Source organism: Pipistrellus hanaki (assembly GCF_964339955.1).
Source record: "Pipistrellus hanaki genome assembly, chromosome: 6".
Taxonomy (NCBI): domain Eukaryota; kingdom Metazoa; phylum Chordata; class Mammalia; order Chiroptera; family Vespertilionidae; genus Pipistrellus; species Pipistrellus hanaki.
In genome coordinates, this window is record NC_140508.1 from 5,633,450 (window position 1) to 5,654,854 (window position 21,405).

Here is a 21,405-nt window from a genome sequence, read left to right on the forward strand (position 1 = left end):
TTAACTCAGAGGCTGACCAAAAGCATGCTACTGGCTGCTCCCACCCCACCCCCACCCCAGCCTTCCTCCCGCAGCTGGACTGGGAGGCTCCAGGGCAGCGCGGAAGCCCCTGCCCACCTTGGTGGGCCCCGCTGAATGGGGGATTTGTATGCGGCCAGAGGGGCGGGAACTGGCGACCTGCCCGCCACCTGCCCCGCCCTCCAAACGGGAGCCCCAGAGCCCCTGGCCGCGCCTCCAGCGCCACTCACAGCGCACCAGCCATGGCCGGAGCCCCCGCGCTGGCCCTGCTCCTGCTCGGGCCGCTCCTGGCCGGGCAGCTCCTGCCCGGGACCGAGGCGCAGGTGAGCACGGGGCGCAGGAGAGCTGGGCTCGCCCCGGTGCCTGGGGTGGGGGGACAGGGCTCTGATGTCAGACACGGAGCAGTGCAGCCTGGGGGCCGCCCCCCACCTCAGCCGCCTGGGCCGGCCAGCCAGTGAGCTGGGACGTGGAGAATGGCACAGCCCTGTCGCGGCTACCAGGCTGAGCCCGCCGGCACCGGACTCCGCGTGAGCCCGGGAGGCTGCTGGCCCTCCCAGGCGAGGGTGCCGCCACCACCAGAGACCACAGAGTGGCCTTTGTTCCCGCTCCCTGCGGGGCACAGCCATTCCTGGCTGCACAGCTGAGGCAGTAGACAGTGGCGGGGCGGGGGCATCGCTGAAGCCAGTGGGGTCATGAGCCCCGTGCCAGGCCCCAGTGCTGCTCGACCCTGGGAAGAAGGGACACTCCATCAGACTGACCCAGGCGCCCACCAGGGGACCCACCTCAGGGGGAGGGATGGAAAGTCCCAGGTGCCTAGTGACATTTCTCCGTTTCAGAAAGTGGGACCGCGGGGTCCTCCTGGCCCCCAAGGGCCACCTGGAAAGCCCGGCAAAGATGGCGTTGATGTGAGTTCGGGGCACGGGGAGGGCCCAGGAGGGTTCTGTGGGGTTCTAGCTCTGCTCCAACCTTCACAGAGCCCTGGGCAGGCTGGGTGAGGGTGGGCGATGAGCCAGACCCTGGTGGGATATGAAACAAAGACGATCCTGTTCCTACCTGGGACACACCCCACGGGACTCCATGGAGGGGGGGAGCTGGAAATGTGGGCACTGAGGTGTGTGTCTGGGTCCCCAGGGTCTGTGCTCCTGTACTCTGGGGGCTGGTGTGGAAGTGCGGGGCCTGACCCTCTTCGTGGGTCTGGTTGGGGCTGCTGGGGGCTGAAGCCAGCCTTGGAGGGGCTTGGCCTGCACTGCGTCCCTGGTAGGTGCCCGGGCCAGCAATATGGGAGCAGCTGAAATCCTGCAGCCTGTCCCCCAGGGGCCGTCTGGGGTGAAAGCCCCTCCATCCAGCCCCCCCCCCCCCACGAACGGCAGGGGCCCCTCCAAGGCATTCCTCACCCATCCTGTCCCCTCTGAGTCCCCCAGGCCCTGCCTGGCCACAGGTGGCCCTGAGCCTCCCCTCAGCCTGGACCCCACACCTCTCCCGCCTGGCGGGGCACTTGGCACCCAGGGCTCCAGGACCACGCCGATCATTCCTCCTGAGGATCCTCCCTCACACCTGCCTGGAGCCTCGGTTAAAGGGCCTGGAGGTCATGGCAGGGAGGCTGGGCTGCCTTTGGGCTGCAGGGTCTGGGGCTGCCCTGCTGGGCAGATTCGGGCAGCAGGCTGTCAGCGCTTCCTGCAGCTTTTCCAGCGGCGGAGGAGCTAGGCTTGTTGGAGCCATCCCCTTGGTTCTGGGGGTCATGGCTCTGAGCCCGCAAAGTGATCCCCAAAAGCAGTGTAGCCATGTCCAGCCAGCCCCTCTCCCCAGTGCCTGCCTCAGCACCTGGCCCAGAGGGGGCCCTCGGTGAGGGTGACGGGGTGAGGGGCTCCGGCTTGTCTTCCGGGCAGGGCCTGGGGGCCCAGCACTGCTCCCGGGCGGGGTCTTCAGGGACGCTGGTCACGGAACGTGTCTCCCCCTCTGCAGGGAGAAGCTGGTCCTCCGGGTCTGCCGGGGCCCCCGGTGAGTGTCCTGGCTGTGGTGGGAGAGGATGGCCTAAAACAGAGGGGTCATTGACACCCCTTCCCACCACACTGGGCTGGGTTAGGAGCAGGGCTGAGCCGGAAGGGGCGGGAGGAGGGTGTGTGCAGAGTCTGTGGGGCTCAGGAGGTGCTGGCTTGAAGCTTTCTTTGGGCCAGTGCCCGCGGCGAGGAATGCAGCCCGCAGGGAGGTTGGCTAGAGGTCCCCCCTGTGAGCCCCCGGAGGTATGGGGGCCCGAATTGAGGGTCCCACAGTCAGCCCTCGGCCGGAGCGGTTGACATGTCCAGGTGGAGGTTCTGAAGATGTGGGCAAGTCAGGGTCCTCGAGAGAGGGATGCCCTCCTGGGGCCAGTGCTGGGTGGGGGCTGACAGCTGACCCCTCTTGCCTGCCGAGGGTGCCCGAACTGGAAAACACTTGATTTCTTGGTGAGGCCAAGGCTCCCCACTGAACCCTTCCCGACGCCTCTGCCCTTCCCCCACAGGGACCAAAGGGGGCCGCGGGGAAGCCGGGGAAGCCAGGAGAGGTGGGGCTGCCCGGGCTGCCTGGCGTGGACGTGAGTGTCTCTCCCTCTCCCCTCCCCTGAGCCCTCCCCCCGGGCCCCTCCCCTCTGGGCTGGAGGGCCCCTCCCCGCGCCCAGCAGTCAGGGTTCACGCTGCTCTAGCTGGGCCTGCGCTGGCCTTTTCCCAGAGCCCAGTCTGGCCTGGCCAACAGAGGACAGAGCCCGCCACAGCAGAGGGGAAGTCCCACCAGCTCTGCTTACTGGGACAAACACCCGTTATCCAGGCCCCTACCAACCCTGCCTGTCGGCCATCAGGGGCTCAAGGCCTGGCCCCAAGACCACGGGGCTGAGGCCTGGAAGGGATTGCTGGGCTCGCCAAGGCCAGCAACGGCTCCAGGCCCCGGGTTCCCACCGGCTGCCTCCCTGCCCCCCAGAGGCTCTGGGCCGGGGGGACAGTGGATGCCAGCACAGGAAGGTGCCGGGCCGAGGTCTTCTCGGCCGCTCTGGACTTAGTGTAGTTAGGGAGGGGCCCATGTTTTTCCCCTGCACGGGGGAGGGGGCACCTCCTCTCCATGGAACCCCTCAAGCCCTGCCTTTCTCCCAGGGTCTGACTGGCAGGGAAGGACCACCTGGACCCAAGGGCGGCCCTGGAGAGCGGGTGAGTGCCCGCAGCACCGGAGGAGCTGCAGTTCAGCCCAGGGGCGAGCTCGGGGCTGGGGGCCCTGCAGGGCTGCAGGACAGCAGGGGACATGGGGTGGCAAGTGCTCAGCCCCCCATTCCATACCGACCTCTGGGCAGGGTTGTCCCGGCATTCAGACTGTGTTAGGGAGGCTGATGTGGTTGGGGTGATGGGCCCCACATGCCCTTCTGCTCCCCGGTGATCACCACCCTGTCTCTGTGCCCACCCAAGAGGCCCGGGGTCGCCCAGGCTGTGCCCCAAGTCTGGCCATCGTTTCCTGACCGACCAGCCCGGCACCCTGTCCACTCCCCATTCTGAGCAGTGACTGTCCCCCCAGTCCCGGTGCAGAGGGCAGAGAGGCCGCGGGAGAGATACCAGGGAACTCGGCTGTAGGAGGGGGGGACAAGGGCGAGAGTGCAGCTGTGGCCGGGGCCCTCTGGTGCCGTGAACTCAGGGTCTCTGCAGGGAGCCTGTGTGGGCAGGAGGAGAGTGGCCTCAGGACAAGGACCGTGTCTTCAGGATGCTGGGCGACAGGAGGACGGCGGGCACCTGGGCTGCCCGGGGTTCGGGCTCCTCCGCAGGCCCAGGTGGAGGGCTCAGTGACCCCTGACCTCAACCACCAGGGGCTGGGACCAGTCCCAGGTGGCCAGGCAGCAGAGGGAGCCCTCCCAGGACCCCGCCTCCTGTAAAACGCGGCCCCTCCTCGGAGCCGTGGGATGGATCTGGGAGGGAGGGGAACAGGTTTGCAGACAGAGGGGTGACTGGCCCATCCCATTCCTGACACCATTTCCTTCTCAGGGAAGTCTGGGACCACCGGGGCCGCCCGGGCTTGGGGTGAGTACGGTCTCTCCTCCTGGCGGGAGTCGGAGGAGCTGCAGGGTCTGAGCAGGGTGAGGTCCCAGGCCCTCTCCTCTGCTGACCCTCGGGGTTGGTCTGCTCTCCCAGGGGGTGGGGAGGCTCGGGGGGAGCGGGGTGCGCACACCCGTCCTGTCCCCAGCAGCTCTGACCCCATGCTTGGCTTCGCAGGGCAAAGGCCTTCCCGGACCCCCTGTGAGTACCCACAACCCTCATGGCCCTGAGCAAGCACCCCCACCACACCCAGAGCCAGCTGGCTGCCAGGCGCCCAACCAGGGCTGGGGGGTTCGGGGGGGGGACAGAGACATGGCACCCCTGGAGTCTCAGTCCCTTCAGAGAGGGCAGACCACCCTGCATGGGGTCCGGGTGGCTCTGACTCCTCAGCTCCCAAGCCTCACTTCTTTCCTCAGGGAGAGGCGGGCGTCAGCGGGCTCCCAGGCGGCCTGGGCCTCCGGGGCCCCCCGGTGAGTGGCTGCTCAGACCTTCCCACTGCTGGGAGCAGGCGCTGTGCTCGCCAAGACCCCGGATTCAACAGCCAGGGGCTTCCCACCTTCCACCCTTCCCTCCCCGCCCCCCCCCCCCCCCACACCGCTTCCCTCCCATGATGGAAGCTGTGGCTGACACCCAGGGCCTGGGACCGGCCCGGCCTCGGAACCACAGACTCTAGGACAAGGCCGGGGGGTGGTAGGCAGAGCTGGGAGCAGCCCCCCAAGGACACAACCCGAGAGGCTTCTCCTTGGAAGCAGCTGGTCCCCTCACCTCAGGTGGGGGCTAGGCCTGTGCACCTAAGTCATAACATCCCCCAGGGACCCTCTGGACTCCCAGGCCTGCCTGGCCCTCCGGGACCTCCTGGACCCCCTGTGAGTACCGGGCGGGGGCTCTGGGTGGTGGCCTGCTCCTCTGTCCCCAACACCCTTTCCCCTGCCCTCACCCAAGATCTGTGCCCACACCCTCCCCGATGGGGTCCAGGCCCGGCAGAGGGTGCGATGGTCAGAGCTCTGTCCTGGTCACATGCTCTGCAGACGGGCCAGTAGCACTGACCACAGGAGGAATGAGGGCCCAAAGTCCCTAATGGTCCCTGGGTGGCGGGGGGCGGGGAGGGAGGCAGGGAAGGTGGTGGGCAGTCCACAGTCAGCCATCTCTGTTCCAGGGCCACCCAGGGGTCCTCCCCGAAGGCGCCACTGACCTCCAGGTGGGTGCTTGTGACGGGACTGGGTGCCTGTCTTGGTGGGAGGGGCTCCGACCTGATCCCCTGCCTCAGAGATCCGTCTGGGAAACCAGCCCATTCCCCCCTGGAAGGAAGGCAGAGAGGGGGTCTGGGCACAGCCTCCCCCCCCGCTGTCCCCTCACCCCTGTCCCAGTCCAGCCCCGCAGGAGCCACACACAGCAGCGAGAACCCAAATTAGGCAAAACCCAACTGCACACCCAGCCCTCAGCCCAGCCGCCCAGCCATCACACAGGGTCCGGACTGCTCCCTGCTCTCTGGGCCTTAGAGCTCCGTCCGCGTGGCCAGGGGGCGGGGCGGGGCCAGGTCTGTTTCTCCGCCCGGCAGTGGGCATGCTCTGGAGAGCCGGCAGCTGGCTCCCCTCGTCTTCTCTTCCCAAGTGAGAGCCATGGCTGAGCTGCCGATGGGTCCGCCCAGACACTGCCTCGGCTGCATGGAATGATCGAGAATCCCTAGCCCCCACCCCCCAGCCTCCCCCACGCAGAGCGTCCGGTCTGAGCCTGAGGGACACGTCCTTCCGGAGGCGCCTGGCGCTGGCTCACCGCGGGGAGCAGCTGCATGAAGGCGCCTTTGTGCGCGCAGACACCGGCTGAATAGCCGCCTGGAACTGTGTGGCGCCTGCGCTGGGGCGGAGAAATCGGAGCCAGCAGCCAGGAGGTCGGGCTGGCCCTACGGAGCCTGGGCAGCCCTGAATGAGGCCCGTGTGGCCCGTTAGGAATGGCCCATCTCAGGGCCCTGGTGCTGAGCTCAGAGTTCCCATGGGTCCCCGTTGTCTGGGAGGGGTCTGACACTTGTTTTCTTTTCTTTTTTTCTCTTTTAAAAAAATATATTTTATTGATTTTTTTACAGAGAGGAAGGGAGAGAGCTAGAGAGCTAGAAACGTCGATGAGAGAGAAACATCGACCAGTTGCCTCTTGCACACCCCCTACCGGGGATGTGCCCACAACCAATGTACATGCCCTTGACTGGAATCGAACCTGGGACCTTTCAGTCCTCAGACCGACGCTCTACCACTGAGCCAAACCGGTTTCGGCATGACACTCTGTTTTCTGACAGTGCCCCGCCATCTGCCCACCGGGACCTCCCGGGCCCCCAGGAATGCCAGGGTTCAAGGTGAGTGGTGTGGCCACAGGTAACTCAGACCCCACAGGAGGCAGCCCAGCACCTGGGTGGGCTGAGATGGGAGTCTAGAAAGGGGGCTGGCTTCCCACCCTGCCTGGGGGCCTTGCTCTACCCCGCCAACCAGCAGAGAGAGCTCTTTCCCGCTGCAGCTGCCCCCTGTGACCAGCCCTGTCCCAACCTGGGCCGGGTCCCCATGGAGTCTTGGCTCAGGGCTGTGGGGGGAGGGGGTGTCAGACTGTGACTCATCACCTACCACTGGCTTTCAGGGACCCACCGGCTACAAAGGGGAACAAGGAGAAGTCGGCAAAGACGGCGAGAAGGTACCCTGGTGGTGGCAGTTGGAGGGGAGGGCATTTGAGTGGGGGGGGGGGTGAGTGGCTGCGGTGGCATCGAGGGCGTGCCCAACTGAGAAGCTTCTGTGCACACGTCCCCACGGCTGGGCAGGCCTCACTGCTGGCCAGAGAAGGCTGGCTTCAGCTCCAATGGCCCAAGCAGCCCTGCCACCCTCCCTACAGCCACTGCCCCTGGAGGGCATCTTCTCCTCTCCACAGGCTGGGGCTGAGGCCGGTGCCCTCCAACATGGTGGGAGTGGCCAGACTGCCACGTGGGCACAGACACCCAGTCAGGAGGAGGTGTCTGGGAGCCTGTCTCTGGAGGCGGGCCAGCGTGAGGGGCGGGGCAGGTGGGCATGGAAGGGGCTGTGAGTGCTGGGCCTGACCCAACCACCATCACTTTCTCCGCCTCCTCTGCAGGGTGACCCCGGCCCCCCTGGGTCCCCCGGCATTCCTGGCACAGTGGGGCTGCAGGTGAGTAGGGGAGGGTCTGGACAGGATGATGATGTGGGATGGGAGCCCTTGGACAGCTCGAGGCTGGGGGGGGTGGTCCCTTCCACTCAGGGTGCTAATCCCCACCTCTCAGGGCCTGAGCTGAGGCTGGGCTTCTGGGGAAGTCACCGGGGTCACTCAGTGGCGCCCGGGGGCTCTGGCCTGGGCCCTGCATCTCCGGCTCTCCCCCCACAGGGCCCTCGGGGGCTCCGAGGACTGCCAGGGCCGCTTGGGCCCCCTGGGGACCGGGTAAGTGTGCCAGCACCTACCCATCAGTCCCGCCCCCCGCCCGCATGTGGTGGGCTTTGGGCCAGGCCGTCAGCACGGGGGGCTGGGGGCCACCTCCAGACCTCCCCAGTGGCCACAGAGGGGCTGTGTGACGTGGCAAGGCTGCCTCTGAGCCTTGGAGAGGGGCCGGCTCCAGAGCTGGCTGTGCAGGCTCTGTGCCCGGTCCGGGAGGAGGGGACAGAGGAGGCCTTGGCCAACAGGAAGGGGCTCCGGACCACTGGGCGGCTGACGAAGGAGGAGTCTGCGGGGTGCTCGAGGCAGGGCCTTCCACAGGGAGCAGGGTCCTCTGTGGGGTGCTGGCCACGTTCAGAAGTGAGGCCCCGATGCCCCCTCTTCTCTGCAGGGTCCCATCGGGTTTCGAGGACCCCCCGGGATCCCAGGAGCCCCCGGGAAAGCGGTATGTGTGAGCCCATGCAGGCCCAGGCTCCCTTTCCCTTCCCTTTTCCTCACTCAGACTCCTCCCCAGCCCACTGGGCTTCACTGCACTTTCCCAGGGCTGAGGCCTTCTGCCCTGTGGGCACACCTGGGCAGGCACCTGTGGGCACACCTGGGCAGGCACCTGTGGGCACACCTGGGCAGGCACCTGTGGGCACACCTGGGGAGAGCGTTTACCAAAGAAGTGGGTCTGTCCCTCGTGGGAGATTGGCACCTGCTCTTTCTGGAATGGAGTGAGGTGTGGTCAGAGCCTTCTGGCCTCTGTGACCCTCAGCAGCCTCGGCCCTGGCACCTCTGACCACTTGCAGGCTGATCCTGCCAGTCATGCCTCAGTCCAGCTCTTCACTTGCTTGAGTTGTGAACTCTGGCCTTGTTCCCCTTGTCATTTCAGGGTGACAGAGGCGAGAGGGGCCCAGAGGGGTTCCGTGGGCCCAAGGGTGACCTCGTAAGTGAGAGAAGCTTGGGTCTTTCCTCAAAAGGACCTGGCCCGGGGGCAGGGGGGGACACACGGATGTCATGTGCCCGGGACACGGGTGGGTGGGCTGGGCCACCGGGCAGGGAGGGGCCTGGCCTGCCTGGGAGCCCTCCACCCCATTTGCCCAGCAGCTCCTTGAAGCTGTGGCCATCGGACAAGTCCCTGCCCCGAGCAGCGGGCTTGGGCCATAGGACCCACCTCCTGGCGCACACCCTGGCTACGGACACGTCGCCGAGAGGCCTGGACAGCAGTGCTTGACCTTGTGCCAAGGCTGCACAGCTGTGAGGTGAAGTTACACCGATGCCGACGCGCCCGGTGCTCCGCAGCAAACCTAAGTAAAGCCGAGAGGTGGTCAGGCGATTGGATGACGGTCCCCAAACTGGCACTTGCCTGCGGACACCGGCCAGTTCTTTCCTGGACTGAACTGGCCACCCAATACTGTGTGTCCACAGGCCCAAAGCCAGGGCCCTGCAAGGGGACTGGCCGGCGCGGCTGTTCCCTGACCAAGCACCACACCGGGTCCAGGGCCACGGCCAGGTCACCGGGAACGACTGATAATGTGGGCGGGACGTCCCTCCAGCTCCAGCTGTAACGGCTCACGTGTCTTTTAGGGCCGACCTGGTCCCAAAGGAGTCCCCGGCGTGGCGGGGCCTGTGGGAGAGCCGGTGAGTGCCCGCGGCCGGCCAACGCGGTGCTTCCCCCTCCAGGGGCGGCGGCCGCACGGCTCAGCACTCTGCTGTCATCCTCTGGAAACACATGATCAGTTTCCCCTCTCACGGGCCCGGCCGTCCTGTCACTCTGACCCCCAGGGGCCGCAGGGGAGGCGGGCAGGTGGCTGAACCTCTCTGTAATCTGGGGCACGTGAGATGTAGGCGGGTAGGACCAGCAAACACACATGCAGGACACCCACCCGCTGGCCCATGCCCCCTTGCCCCTGCTACGTGCCCACACTCAGCCCACCCTCCTGGAGCTCAGGCCCTCGTGCCCTGAGCAGGACACCTGAGCCCGGAGGCGGCTGAGGGCGGTGGGCAAGAGGCACTGCGGTCCCTGCCTTCCCCAGACGCGGCTGTGCCCTCAGTTCCAACTGAGTGTGGGATCAGACAGGCCTGGCCCCAGCCTCAGTATCCCCATCTGTAAAGCAGGACCCCCTAGGGACTGTGAGGAGTCTGGATGAGGTGGAGGGTGGCACGTGGTTCCTCAGGCGCTCGATGAACATCAGGGTGCATCCTCACCACCCTTCCAGGCCTGCGCCCCTCCCAGCAACCCCCTCCCAGCTACCCCCTTCCCTGCCACGCCCCCTCCCTGCCACGCCCCCTCGCCTGGGTGGTCTCAGGGCAGCACAGGTTACTAAACTGTGGACACTGAGCCATGAGACCAGCTCAGGGTCCTCCGGCTCAGGAGGCAGAGTCAGTGTGGGGAGGGGGGCACTGCCCAAGCAGGTGGCCTGGAGGGGGATGGGACAGGGGAGGGGTGTGGAGTGGGGGACACTGCCTGTCAGACCTCATGCCATTGCCTATCCCCAGGGCATGCCAGGCAAGGACGGCAGGGATGGCGTGCCAGGACAGGATGGTGAGAAGGTGGGTACTTGGCCAGCTAGAAGATGGGTACCTGGAAGGGTGGAGGGGTCTGTGGGGAGTTTAGCCTCCTGGGCTGCAGCACCCCATCACCCCCGAATCTCCCACAGGGAGAGGCTGGCCGCAATGGTGCCCCAGGAGAGAAGGGTCCCGGTGGACTGCCGGTGAGTGGTGGTCTCCCAGGGGCCGGGCTGTGGGGTGCTCCCGGCACAGGGCGGCTCCTGGGTCCCTGGCTGGGGCTGGTGCAGGGGTCTCTGCGAAAGGAAGCTCCTCAGCCATTGGGGTTCTCTGCTTCCGGCCCATGTGCTCCCCCTGGACTCGGCAGCTCTGATCCCTGGCCTCTGTCCTGCAGGGTCTCCCCGGGCGAGCAGGGTCAAAGGGTGAGAAGGGAGAACTGGTAGGTGGCTTCTTTCTCCGGGGGCGGGGGGGAGGGGAGAGAGCCCAGCCCAGGGTCCTAGATGGCGGTCCCCCTCTGTGCAGGGCAGAGCTGGAGAGCTGGGCGAGGCTGGCCCCTTAGGAGAGCCCGGCATCCCGGTGAGTATCCAGCCCCACCCTCCCCCCACACCGAGGGCCCCGACCTGCTGACGCCTCCCTCTCCCTGCCAGGGCGACGCTGGTGTGCCCGGGGAGCGCGGGGAGGCCGGCCACAGGGGCTCAGCGGTGAGTGGGGACGAGCGTGGGCAGGGGCTGGCCAGGAGCCACCCCTCATGACCTGTGGGGCTGGGATGGCATTTGGGGTTCATCCAGGGCTGAGCACAGGAAACCTAGGCGATGGTGAGGCCGGAGCGATCCTGCTCAGAGACGTCAGTGCTGAGGGGACAAAGCCATGACCGGCCTCGAGCCTGGGAGGGGCCGTGGGGCTCCCAGGCCAGGGGGCCCGCCACGGAGGGAGACAAAGGCCACACCAGCCACAGCCCGGAGGCCTGGGCGTGGGCCCCACCAAGTCTGGCTGCTGCATGAGGTCCCACGCGTGCCTGCCCTAGCCTCTGGGACCCCCAGCTACCCACAGGACACCCCCTCTGTCCCTTACACCTTGTGGCGGCTGGCCCAGTGCCTGTGTCCCCCCCCCCCCCCCCGGAGGCAGGGCTGGACTCACCTTCGTTCTGATTTCAGGGGGCGCTGGGCCCGCAAGGCCCTCCCGGGGCCCCTGGCATCCGAGGCTTCCAGGTGGGTGAGGCTCGGGGCAGGGTTTGTGCCGGTGAGCCCAGGTGGGCCAGCTGGCGGGGCCCCGCCGGGCCCGCGGTGGCGCTGACGGCGGCCTCTGTCTCCAGGGCTGGAAGGGCAGCGTGGGGGACCCTGGCCTGCCAGGCCCCCAGGGCCTCCGCGGCGGCGTGGGCGACCGGGTAAGTGCTGTCCTCTCAGGGGTGCCTGAGCGCCCCTGGCACAGGGTCACGTTGCTCTGAAATAACCATGACAACCTCACTCCAAACCCCGGGCTGCCCCGCGGCCACCTCCCCGAGCCGCCCCTCGTGGTCTGGTGACACCAGCAGTTCGAGGCGGGGTCCCTCCTGTCTGGGACGGTGGAGCACAGAGGGTGCCGGGCCGGCTGTGGTCACCAGATGGCGGGTGCCGGAGGGCCTCTGGGAGGAGGCTGTGTGTCCGCCACCCCCGGTCTGGGGAGCATCTGCCCCTGCCCCTGCCCCTGGCCCAGGCCCTGCGGAGACACCGGGAGGCCCGGGCCCCCACGGGCACGCTGGGGACACACGGCTCCACGGCCTGTGGTAGACAGCCCTTCATCAGCCTCCGGGCTGGATGCTGCCCCGCATGAGGACTGGGGGGAGGCTGAGCCCCTCCCGACGCCGCAGCGGCCGCCCGTGGTCCAGTCGCCCCCCGTCAGGCAGTCTCAGACTTGTCTCTGGTTCTTACGCTGCTGTTTGAGCAAATGGGCCGTTTGCATGTTGATGTTGTGGGGCCACCTCCGTTCCCAGACAGGCCCAGCCTCACAGCGACTCAGCACCCAGGGCTGGGTGTGGAGGTGCTAGAAACAGACCGACGCAGAGAGGCCCGGGAAGCAGTCAGCCCTGCCGCGCGGCCCCTGCGAGACGGGCTGTTGGAGGGAAGACCCTGAGACCTCAAGGGGCGCGCACAGAGGGGCACACATGAGCCCAGCTTTGGGGCTGAGCGTCCAGGGAGGGAGCACGTGCCTTCTGTTCCCTGATTCCCCTAACACTGAGCCTTCTCTCTGCAGGGCCCCGGAGGAGTCACAGGCCCCAAGGGAGACGAGGTGAGCTGGGCCGCCCCCCTCATGTCCTCCCTTCATCTCTGTCCAAGGCTCCCACTTGCTCCTCGCTCCCTCCCAGCGGAGGGACAGCTCTGGGCACCCAGCCCCAGAGCCAGACTGGGGCGGGCGGGCGGGCGGGTGGGCGGCCCCACGTCCTCATCCTCGCGGCTCCGGCGCCCACAGCAGCTGCTCGGGGACTCTCCGGAGAGCAGAGAGCGTTCCGGGCCGGCCGGGGGAGCAGCAGGGCCGCTCTAGGTTCCCCTGCTTCCCAGGCAGCGCTTTCTCCGGGAACCTGGGGTGGATGCCTGCCCCCGCCTCTGCTTCCCGCCTCCCGCGGCTCCCGGCCCTCCTTCTGGCCGGGCCTAGAGCAGTCTGAGCGCCAGGGTCTCTCCTGGGAGAGAAGCCTCTCACGCCAACAGCGGGTGTGGGCCTGCCCCGCCCCCAGCTTGGGAGCCCCTCGGACCTGCTCACCCTTAACTCTGTCCTTTCAGGGCATCGCGGGCTCCGACGGTCTTCCCGGCGACAAGGGCGAGCTGGTGAGTGTGGTCACGCTCTGCACTGTTCAACAGAAGCAGGCGGCCCGGCGAGGCTGAGCCAGGCCGCTGCCGGCCCTGTGCTGTCCAGGGGGAGAGGCGGCCACAGGCCTGGCCCACAAAGGGCGCCCCCTGTGGCCAATGGAGTGAATTACCACAGTTGAGTTTTAATGGGAGAAAACTGGGTTTCTGCTGAGCTAGAGCAGGTTAGGTCCAGGGCACTCCTCGGCTCACCGGCAGATACACGTCTGCCCCGGAGGGAGGAGCGGCCGAGTGGAAAGAGGTTTGCTGGCTCCCACGTGGCACCCAGTCCCATGGCAGCCTCTCCTCTGTGGGACCCACGTGGCTCAGGCAGCATCCTTGTCTCGGCCGAGCCTCACGCCAGGGCAGACTTTTCACACTGCAGCCAGGAGTCTCCGTGTGTGCTGCTCACTGTGTGACTGTGCAGGCGGCCTGCCCCACGGCCCTGGGAGCGCGGCCGCCCACGGTGCCTTCCAGCCGGAGCCCCACTGTGCTCAGGCTGTGAGGCTGACAGCCTGGCTCCTGGTCTCCCTGTGGCCTCCACGGCTGCCCCCGACGGCCGCTCCGGTGTCCACGGGACCATTCCCCTTACCCGGGGCAGCGGCTTCCAGGGGCCGAGAGGGACTGAGGCCCGTGTGCGACCACAGCAGAATGGGGATGAGGGGCGTGTGCACGAGGAAGTCCTGGGCAGCGACCAGCACCTCTAGGGAAACTGAGTTAACAGCCATCTTGGAGCCCCGGCCGTGCCCTGTGGTCAGGGCGCTGGCCCCGCACTGAGGGTCTCGGGTTAAGTCCTGGTGAGGGCACACTGGGCTGTAGAGTAAGTGACTGGGTTTCCCATGTGAGTCTCTAAGAAGCTTCCTCTCTTGCAGGGAGCCAGTGGCCCCGTCGGCCCCAAAGGAGAGGTGAGTAGCTCCGGACAGGCCAAGGCCAAGGCCAAGGCCAAGGCGCGGTGCTGGCCGCCGGCTCCTGGAAGCGGGGGCGGCTGCGGCGGCTCGGCCATCGGCGTCTGCTGTCTCTCCCCAGCCCGGCGGTCGAGGGGAACTGGGCCCAAAAGGCATCCAGGGCCCCAATGGCACCAGCGGCGTGGAGGGTGTGCCGGGCCCGCCCGGGCCCCTGGGCCTGCAGGGGGTGCCGGGCGTGCCAGGCATCACCGGGAAGCCCGGGGTCCCGGTATGTGGCCTCTCAGGGCGGCAGTCGGGGGTGGGGGGCGGGAGGGCAGCACCGCCCCATGCGCTGACCACCGTTGGGTGAATTCCAGGGGAAGGAAGCCAGTGAGCAGCGCATCCGGGAGCTGTGCGGGGGCATGGTCAGCGGTGAGTGCTCCTCCCTGGACTGCCGCTGCCCCGCCGCCCGCGCTGGCCGGGCCTTGCCCACGCAGGGCCCCCCACGCCTGCACGTCCCCGGGGTCACTGAAGACAGTCACAGGGCACGCAGCGGTGCCCTCGGGGCTTGACGGGCCAGGAGGCACCTGCACTGGGTTCGCGGGTCTGAGGGGCTCTGAGGGAGCGTGCGCCTGCCCTGGGCCCGCAGAGGAGGGCCGAGCCGGTCCCGGGCCCTGAGGAGGGCGCCTCTGGGAGGCAGAGGTGACCTCCTGACCAACCGCTGCGTCTCTGTCCCAAAGAACAAATCGCACAGTTAGCTGCCCACCTGCGGAAGCCGTTAGCTCCAGGGCCCATCGGTCGGCCCGGCCCGGCCGGCCCCCCGGGTCCCCCGGGGCCTCCAGGCTCCGTTGGTCACCCCGGTGCTCGGGGGCCCCCTGGATATCGTGGTCCCACCGGAGAGCTGGGAGACCCCGGACCCAGAGGTGAGTCAGCCCACACCCGCCCTGCCCTCCACAGAGCTGTCTCCTCCGCGGGGTGGGGGAGGGAGGAGAGCCCGAGGGAGCCAGGGACCTGAGGCACCCAGGCCAGTGGACATTCTGGCCTTGCCTGGCTTCGGGGTCTCCCCACGCTGCCCTCCTCTGTCCGCGAGAAAGGCTGAGCGTTGGCTGGACCCTCCCTGTCCACCCGCAGGCACATTTTTAAAAAAATATATTTTTTATTGATTTTTCACAGAGAGGAGGGTAGAGTGACAGAGAGTTAGAAACATCAATGAAAGAGAAACATCGACCAGCTGCCTCCTGCACACCCCCCACTGGGGATGTGCTCGCAACCAATGTACATGCCCTTGGCCAGAATCGAACCCGGGACCTTTCAGTCCGCAGACCGACGCTCTATCCACTGAGCCAAACTGGTTTCGGCTGCAGGCACATTTTAAATGTCATGTTTTCTCCAGTCAGACCAATGTTGTGGGGATAGGGTTACTAACCGTGGGAGACGGTATCAGGGCCTCTTTATACTTAATAGAATGCACCTTCATGAAAATACAACCACTGCTGTTGCAAAAGGCAGAAATTTTAAAATTCAGAAACCTCCTATGAACTATGAAGAGCCAGGGAGGGTAATTTAGACAGGAGGTAAGTCCTGGCTGGCCCGCCAGGACCCATGGACTGGCCCTGCCACGGGGTGGCTGTGCCCAGACAGAAACGCGGCCTGGGGACCTGCGGACACCAGCGTGGCAGCTACTGGCCACGGACCTTTTCCCAAACGGCCTTTAACACTGACAGCACAGGCGGCTGCAGCCCGGCGGGCTCACGATTCCCCTTCCTTCCGATTTATTGACCAAATGATTGTGCTTCTGAAAGCTAGTGTAGGGATTGAGCAGTTCCAGCACTAGAGGGTGAGCATGTCAAGTTCACCTTCCATCCCAGAGGCCACCATGGCACTGAGTCACCCCACCCCTCCGTGGTGTGGGGACGGCTCTGCTGGCTGGCTCTCTGTCTGGGTACCAGGAGCAGACAGGCTTTCTCCTCCCAGGGATCCGAAAGCCTCGCTGCTTCGAAATAAGATTCAAAACTAGAGTTATTCACCTTTCCCGGTTCTCTCAGCAAGCCAGGCGGCAATGCAGCCGCGGCGGCCAAACACAGCCGCCGCCCGCCTTTGTCCGGGCAGGGCGGCTGGCCTCCTCAGCACGCGCACGGGTGGTGCCAGGGTGGCTGTGACAGTGATCTGGGAACGTGCAGTGCAGAACCTCAGGCAAAGCCGTCAGTGCTGAGCTCCCCACCCGACACACAGGCCCGGGACGGCAGGACCCAGCCTCCCCACCGGAGGCCATTCCTGCCTGCAGTCCTGGTGGCCTTTTGTGCAGTCCTGGCCCCACAGCGCTCACCTGGCCTCAAACCGATCCCCGCCCCTCACTCCACGCACCTCCCCTCACACCGCTCCCCTCCCCTCACTCCGCTCCCCTCCCCCACTCCGCTCCCTCCCCTCACTCCGCTCCCCTCCCCCACACCGCTCCCCTCACACCGCTCCCCTCCCCTCACTCCGCTCCCCTCCCCCACTCCGCTCCCCTCCCCTCACACCGCTCCCCTCCCCTCACTCCGCTCCCCTCCCCCCACTCCGCTCCCCTCCCCCACTCCGCTACCCTCCCCCACGCCGCTCCCCTCCCCTCACTCCGCTCCCCTCCCCCACACCGCTCCCCTCACACCGCTCCCCTCCCCTCACTCCGCTCCCCTCCCCCACTCCGCTCCCCTCCCCTCACTCCGCTCCCCTCCCCCACACCGCTCCCCTCACACCGCTCCCCTCCCCTCACTCCGCTCCCCTCCCCACCTCCCCTCACACCGCTACCCTCCCCTCACTCCGCTCCCCTCCCCCACTCCGCTCCCCTCCCCTCACACCGCTCCCCTCCCCTCACTCCGCTCCCCTCCCCCCACTCCGCTCCCCTCCCCCACTCCGCTACCCTCCCCCACACCGCTCCCCTCCCCTCACTCCGCTCCCCTCCCCACCTCCCCTCACACCGCTACCCTCCCCTCACTCCGCTCCCCTCCCCTCACTCCGCTCCCCTCCCCCACTCCGCTCCCCTCCCCTCACACCGCTCCCCTCCCCTCACTCCGCTCCCCTCCCCCCACTCCGCTCCCCTCCCCCACTCCGCTCCCCTCCCCCACACCGCTCCCCTCCCCTCACTCCGCTCCCCTCACACCGCTACCCTCCCCTCACTCCGCTCCCCTCCCCCACTCCGCTCCCCTCCCCTCACACCGCTCCCCTCCCCTCACTCCGCTCCCCTCCCCTCACTCCGCTCCCCTCCCCCACACCGCTCCCCTCCCCTCACTCCGCTCCCCTCCCCTCACTCCGCTCCCCTCCCCCCACTCCGCTCCCCTCCCCTCACACCGCTCCCCTCCCCTCACTCCGCTCCCCTCCCCTCACTCCGCTCCCCTCCCCACCTCCCCTCACACCGCTCCCCTCCCCTCATTCCGCTCCCCTCCCCTCACTCCGCTCCCCTCCCCTCATTCCGCTCCCCTCCCCTCACTCCGCTCCCCTCCCCTCACACCGCTCCCCTCCCCTCATTCCGCTCCCCTCCCCTCACTCCGCTCCCCTCCCCTCACACCGCTCCCCTCCCCTCACTCCGCTCCCCTCCCCTCACTCCGCTCCCCTCCCCACCTCCCCTCACACCGCTCCCCTCCCCTCATTCCGCTCCCCTCCCCTCCCCCCGCTCCCCTCCCCTCACTCCGCTCCCCTCCCCTCACTCCGCTCCCCTCCCCCCACTCCGCTCCCCTCCCCCCACTCCGCTCCCCTCCCCTCACTCCGCTCCCCTCCCCGCACTCCGCTCCCCTCCCCTCACTCCGCTCCCCTCCCCTCACTCCGCTCCCCTCCCCCCACTCCGCTCCCCTCCCCCCACTCCGCTCCCCTCCCCCCACACCGCTCCCCTCCCCTCACTCCGCTCCCCTCCCCTCACTCCGCTCCCCTCCCCCACACCGCTCCCCTCCCCTCACTCCGCTCCCCTCCCCTCATTCCGCTCCCCTCCCCTCACTCCGCTCCCCTCCCCTCACTCCGCTCCCCTCCCCTCATTCCGCTCCCCTCCCCTCACTCCGCTCCCCTCCCCCACTCCGTTCCCCTCCCCCCACTCCGCTCCCCTCCCCTCACTCCGCTCCCCTCCCCTCACTCCGCTCCCCTCCCACCACTCCGCTCCCCTCCCCCCACTCCGCTCCCCTCCCCTCACTCCGCTCCCCTCCCCTCACTCCGCTCCCCTCCCCACCTCCCCCCACTCCGCTCCCCTCCCCCACTCCGCTCCCCTCCCCTCACACCGCTCCCCTCCCCACCTCCCCTCACTCCGCTCCCCTCCCCTCACACCGCTCCCCTCCCCTCACTCCGCTCCCCTCCCCTCACACCGCTCCCCTCCCCTCACACCGCTCCCCTCCCCTCACACCGCTCCCCTCCCCTCCCCCCGCTCCCCTCCCCTCACTCCGCTCCCCTCCCCCCACTCCGCTCCCCTCCCCTCACTCCGCTCCCCTCCCCCCACTCCGCTCCCCTCCCCCACTCCGCTCCCCTCCCCTCACACCGCTCCCCTCCCCTCACACCGCTCCCCTCCCCTCACTCCGCTCCCCTCCCCTCACTCCGCTCCCCTCCCCCCACTCCGCTCCCCTCCCCTCCCCCCGCTCCCCTCCCCTCACACCGCTCCCCTCCCCTCACACCGCTCCCCTCCCCTCACACCGCTCCCCTCCCCTCCCCCCGCTCCCCTCCCCTCACTCCGCTCCCCTCCCCCCACTCCGCTCCCCTCCCCTCACACCGCTCCCCTCCCCTCACTCCGCTCCCCTCCCCTCACACCGCTCCCCTCCCCTCACTCCGCTCCCCTCCCCCCACTCCGCTCCCCTCCCCTCACTCCGCTCCCCTCCCCCCACTCCGCTCCCCTCCCCTCACTCCGCTCCCCTCCCCCCACTCCGCTCCCCTCCCCTCACTCCGCTCCCCTCCCCCACACCGCTCCCCTCCCCCCACTCCGCTCCCCTCACTCCGCTCCCCTCCCCTCACACCGCTCCCCTCCCCACCTCCCCTCACTCCGCTCCCCTCCCCTCACTCCGCTCCCCTCCCCTCACTCCGCTCCCCTCCCCTCACTCCGCTCCCCTCCCCTCACTCCGCTCCCCTCCCCTCACTCCGCTCCCCTCCCCTCACTCCGCTCCCCTCCCCTCACTCCGCTCCCCTCCCCTCACACCGCTCCCCTCCCCCCACTCCGCTCCCCTCCCCCCACTCCGCTCCCCTCCCCTCACTCCGCTCCCCTCCCCTCACTCCGCTCCCCTCCCCTCACTCCGCTCCCCTCCCCACCTCCCCTCACACCGCTCCCCTCCCCTCATTCCGCTCCCCTCACTCCGCTCCCCTCCCCTCACTCCGCTCCCCTCCCCTCACACCGCTCCCCTCCCCCCACTCCGCTCCCCTCCCCCCACTCCGCTCCCCTCCCCCCACTCCGCTCCCCTCCCCTCACTCCGCTCCCCTCCCCTCACTCCGCTCCCCTCCCCTCACTCCGCTCCCCTCCCCACCTCCCCTCACACCGCTCCCCTCCCCTCATTCCGCTCCCCTCCCCTCACTCCGTTCCCCTCCCCCCACTCCGCTCCCCTCCCCTCACTCCGCTCCCCTCCCCTCACACCGCTCCCCTCCGCTCACACCGCTCCCCTCACTCCGCTCACCTCCCCTCACTCCCCTCCCCTCACTCCGCTCCCCTCCCCTCACTCCCCTCCCCTCACTCCCCTCCCCTCACGCCGCTCCCCTCCCCCACACCGCTCCTAATGCAGAGGCGTCAGGATTGGAAGTCTCCCTGACAGCCACGGGGCAGCGGCTTTGGTCACCGGGCAGCGATGCAGGCTCCTCTCCCGCACTGTCCGCAGGGGTCGTGCCTCAGGGCAGTTCCCCGTACCTGGAACGTAGCCGGCGCAGGCTGACATACAGGACTCCTCTGGGAGGCCTCGGTGTTGCAAAGACCAGAGCTGGTGGGAGGGGTGGCCAGGATCCCACAGCTGGCGCACGTGTGAAACACCTGTGCACAACGCGTGGCCGTGTGAGAAACGGACACAATGGAATGCTCTACGTGTGACAGGCTTCAGTGCTTCCAAACTCAGCGAGCACCGGCGGCCGGCCCGGCTCCCGCGAGGAGCCTTCCGCGTGTTGTGTGGCTGCCGCCCTGAAGCCTTCGCAGTCTCAACATCTGCTCTGTCACACCTCCGCAGGAAGCCAGGGGGACCGCGGAGACAAAGGCGCGGCCGGCGCCGGCCTGGACGGGCCGGACGGGGACCAGGGCCTCCAAGGTACGGCCGTGTCTTCGGCCTTCCCAGTCCCTCCCTTGTGGGCAGCACTGGCGGGGGCTCAGGTCTGACAGAGGAGTTGCTTTCCCGGGCGACCCTCTGACAACTACTTCAATGCGTGATCGGTTTGCCCAGACAGGCCTCCTGCTCTCCTTTAGTGAAGCAGACTCTTTTAAAGTGTTTAACTAAAGCCATCTAGTATCCATTTCACTTAAACTCTAACAAAATTCTCTCTTAATGGACCCACAAGTACCCTGAATTTAAAATTTCCCCCCTGAATGTTTGTTTTAATGTCAAATATAAAAGCTGTCCTCAGCGAAGGCCAGCCCCCTCCTCCCCCCAGCCTCTGGGGGATTGTTTGGGGTCATTTTCATCTGCACTCACATCCTGGGAGTCCACACAAGGGAGCAGGGCCTTCCCCAAAACCTCACTGTCCCCCCCACCCCCCACCCTCCAGGGAACCCGTACAGCTCTGGGTTCTCTTCTGCTGATTCTCCTCTGCCACCACCCCCAATCAGGTGACCCCTAGTGAGAGTCTCTATTGGCTCCCCATCCCTCCTTCCCATGCACCCCCACCTCTCACTCCTGCCACCACACCATGCGCCCCTCTGAGCGTAGTCTGAGCTGCCACACTGGATGCGATCCAGACCCTGCCCCTGCCTCGCCGGCCTCCGGCCCAGGGGCTCCGCCCTGCGGCTCCCCAGGCCTGGGCTCTCCTCCCTCGGTTTCCAGGGTTTGGAGACAAGCCAGTAACAGTGTGGGAGGCCTGCAGGTGGACGGGGAGTCCCACTGGGGCTCAGTCTCACGACATCCACACGCATCTTCCTTCTCTGCCTCAAGGACCCCAAGGTGTGCCTGGTGTGGGCAAAGACGGCCAAGACGGCGCCCACGGCGAGCCTGGGCTGCCCGGGGACCCTGGCCTTCCTGGTGCTGTTGGTGCGCAGGGGACCCCCGGCATCTGTGACACCTCGGCTTGCCAAGGAGCCGTGATGGGCGGCAGCGAAAAGTCAGGTCCTAGAAGCTCCTAAAACAGCCTAGAAAGTGAGAGTGACGCCAACCGAAGCAGAGGCTCTGGAGGGACACCGGGACCAGCAGCGCCCATTTCTGAGGAGAGCCACACCGTGTGCGACGGCCAGCGAGGCCTTGCTGCCTGCTGCATCCTCGGCCCCGAGAGCACCCTCCAGCTGCTGGGGAAGTCCTTCTGGTGTGTGTACAGCGGCTGTTCGGCTGTGATGTTGGACCCTGAACACAGCCCTGTGTGGACAGGGAGTACACAGTGTGTACAAGCCCATGAGAAATCCAGCAACTTGTTTACATGGCATTTGTGTACACTAAGATATAATCCCAATAAAATGATAAATTCAAATTCATGACTGACCACAGTGTAACAAAAAACAAAGGATTTCACATACAGTACCCTCCGCACCAAGGTCTAGTCTGACCCACCTGCTTCTTTTGTGTAAAACTTGTCTCTGACCAACAGTATTTATTGACGGTGACTTTGTATTGCACTAAG

General features: G+C 67.3%; 1 protein-coding gene across 1 annotated transcript; it reads left to right on the forward strand.

The window, feature by feature from the left end:
- The first annotated feature begins 73 nt into the window (after positions 1-73).
- COL9A3 (collagen type IX alpha 3 chain) lies at positions 74-21,315 on the forward strand. The gene is made up of 32 exons (XM_084888777.1): positions 74-341; positions 855-923; positions 1,981-2,016; positions 2,516-2,587; positions 3,138-3,191; positions 4,011-4,046; positions 4,239-4,262; positions 4,478-4,531; positions 4,874-4,927; positions 5,218-5,259; positions 6,349-6,405; positions 6,681-6,734; positions 7,167-7,220; positions 7,434-7,487; positions 7,870-7,923; positions 8,353-8,406; positions 9,048-9,101; positions 9,960-10,013; positions 10,121-10,174; positions 10,363-10,407; positions 10,491-10,544; positions 10,616-10,669; positions 11,123-11,176; positions 11,281-11,352; positions 12,198-12,233; positions 12,722-12,766; positions 13,657-13,689; positions 13,811-13,957; positions 14,046-14,100; positions 14,409-14,591; positions 19,815-19,892; positions 20,730-21,315. The coding sequence occupies exons 1-32, from the start codon at positions 261-263 to the stop codon at positions 20,915-20,917; spliced, it is 2,055 nt and encodes a 684-aa protein (XP_084744903.1). The 5' UTR covers positions 74-260; the 3' UTR covers positions 20,918-21,315.
- Positions 21,316-21,405: the final 90 nt, after the last annotated feature.

Coding starts and splice junctions, on each gene's coding strand:
- COL9A3 (XM_084888777.1), top strand. CDS start 261: ATGGCCGGAGCCCCCGCGCTGGCCCTGCTCCTGCTCGGGCCGCTCCTG. Junction 9,102..9,959: donor CGGGGCCTGTGGGAGAGCCG/GTGAGTGCCCGC, acceptor GCCTATCCCCAG/GGCATGCCAGGCAAGGACGG. Junction 19,893..20,729: donor CGGGGACCAGGGCCTCCAAG/GTACGGCCGTGT, acceptor CTCTGCCTCAAG/GACCCCAAGGTGTGCCTGGT.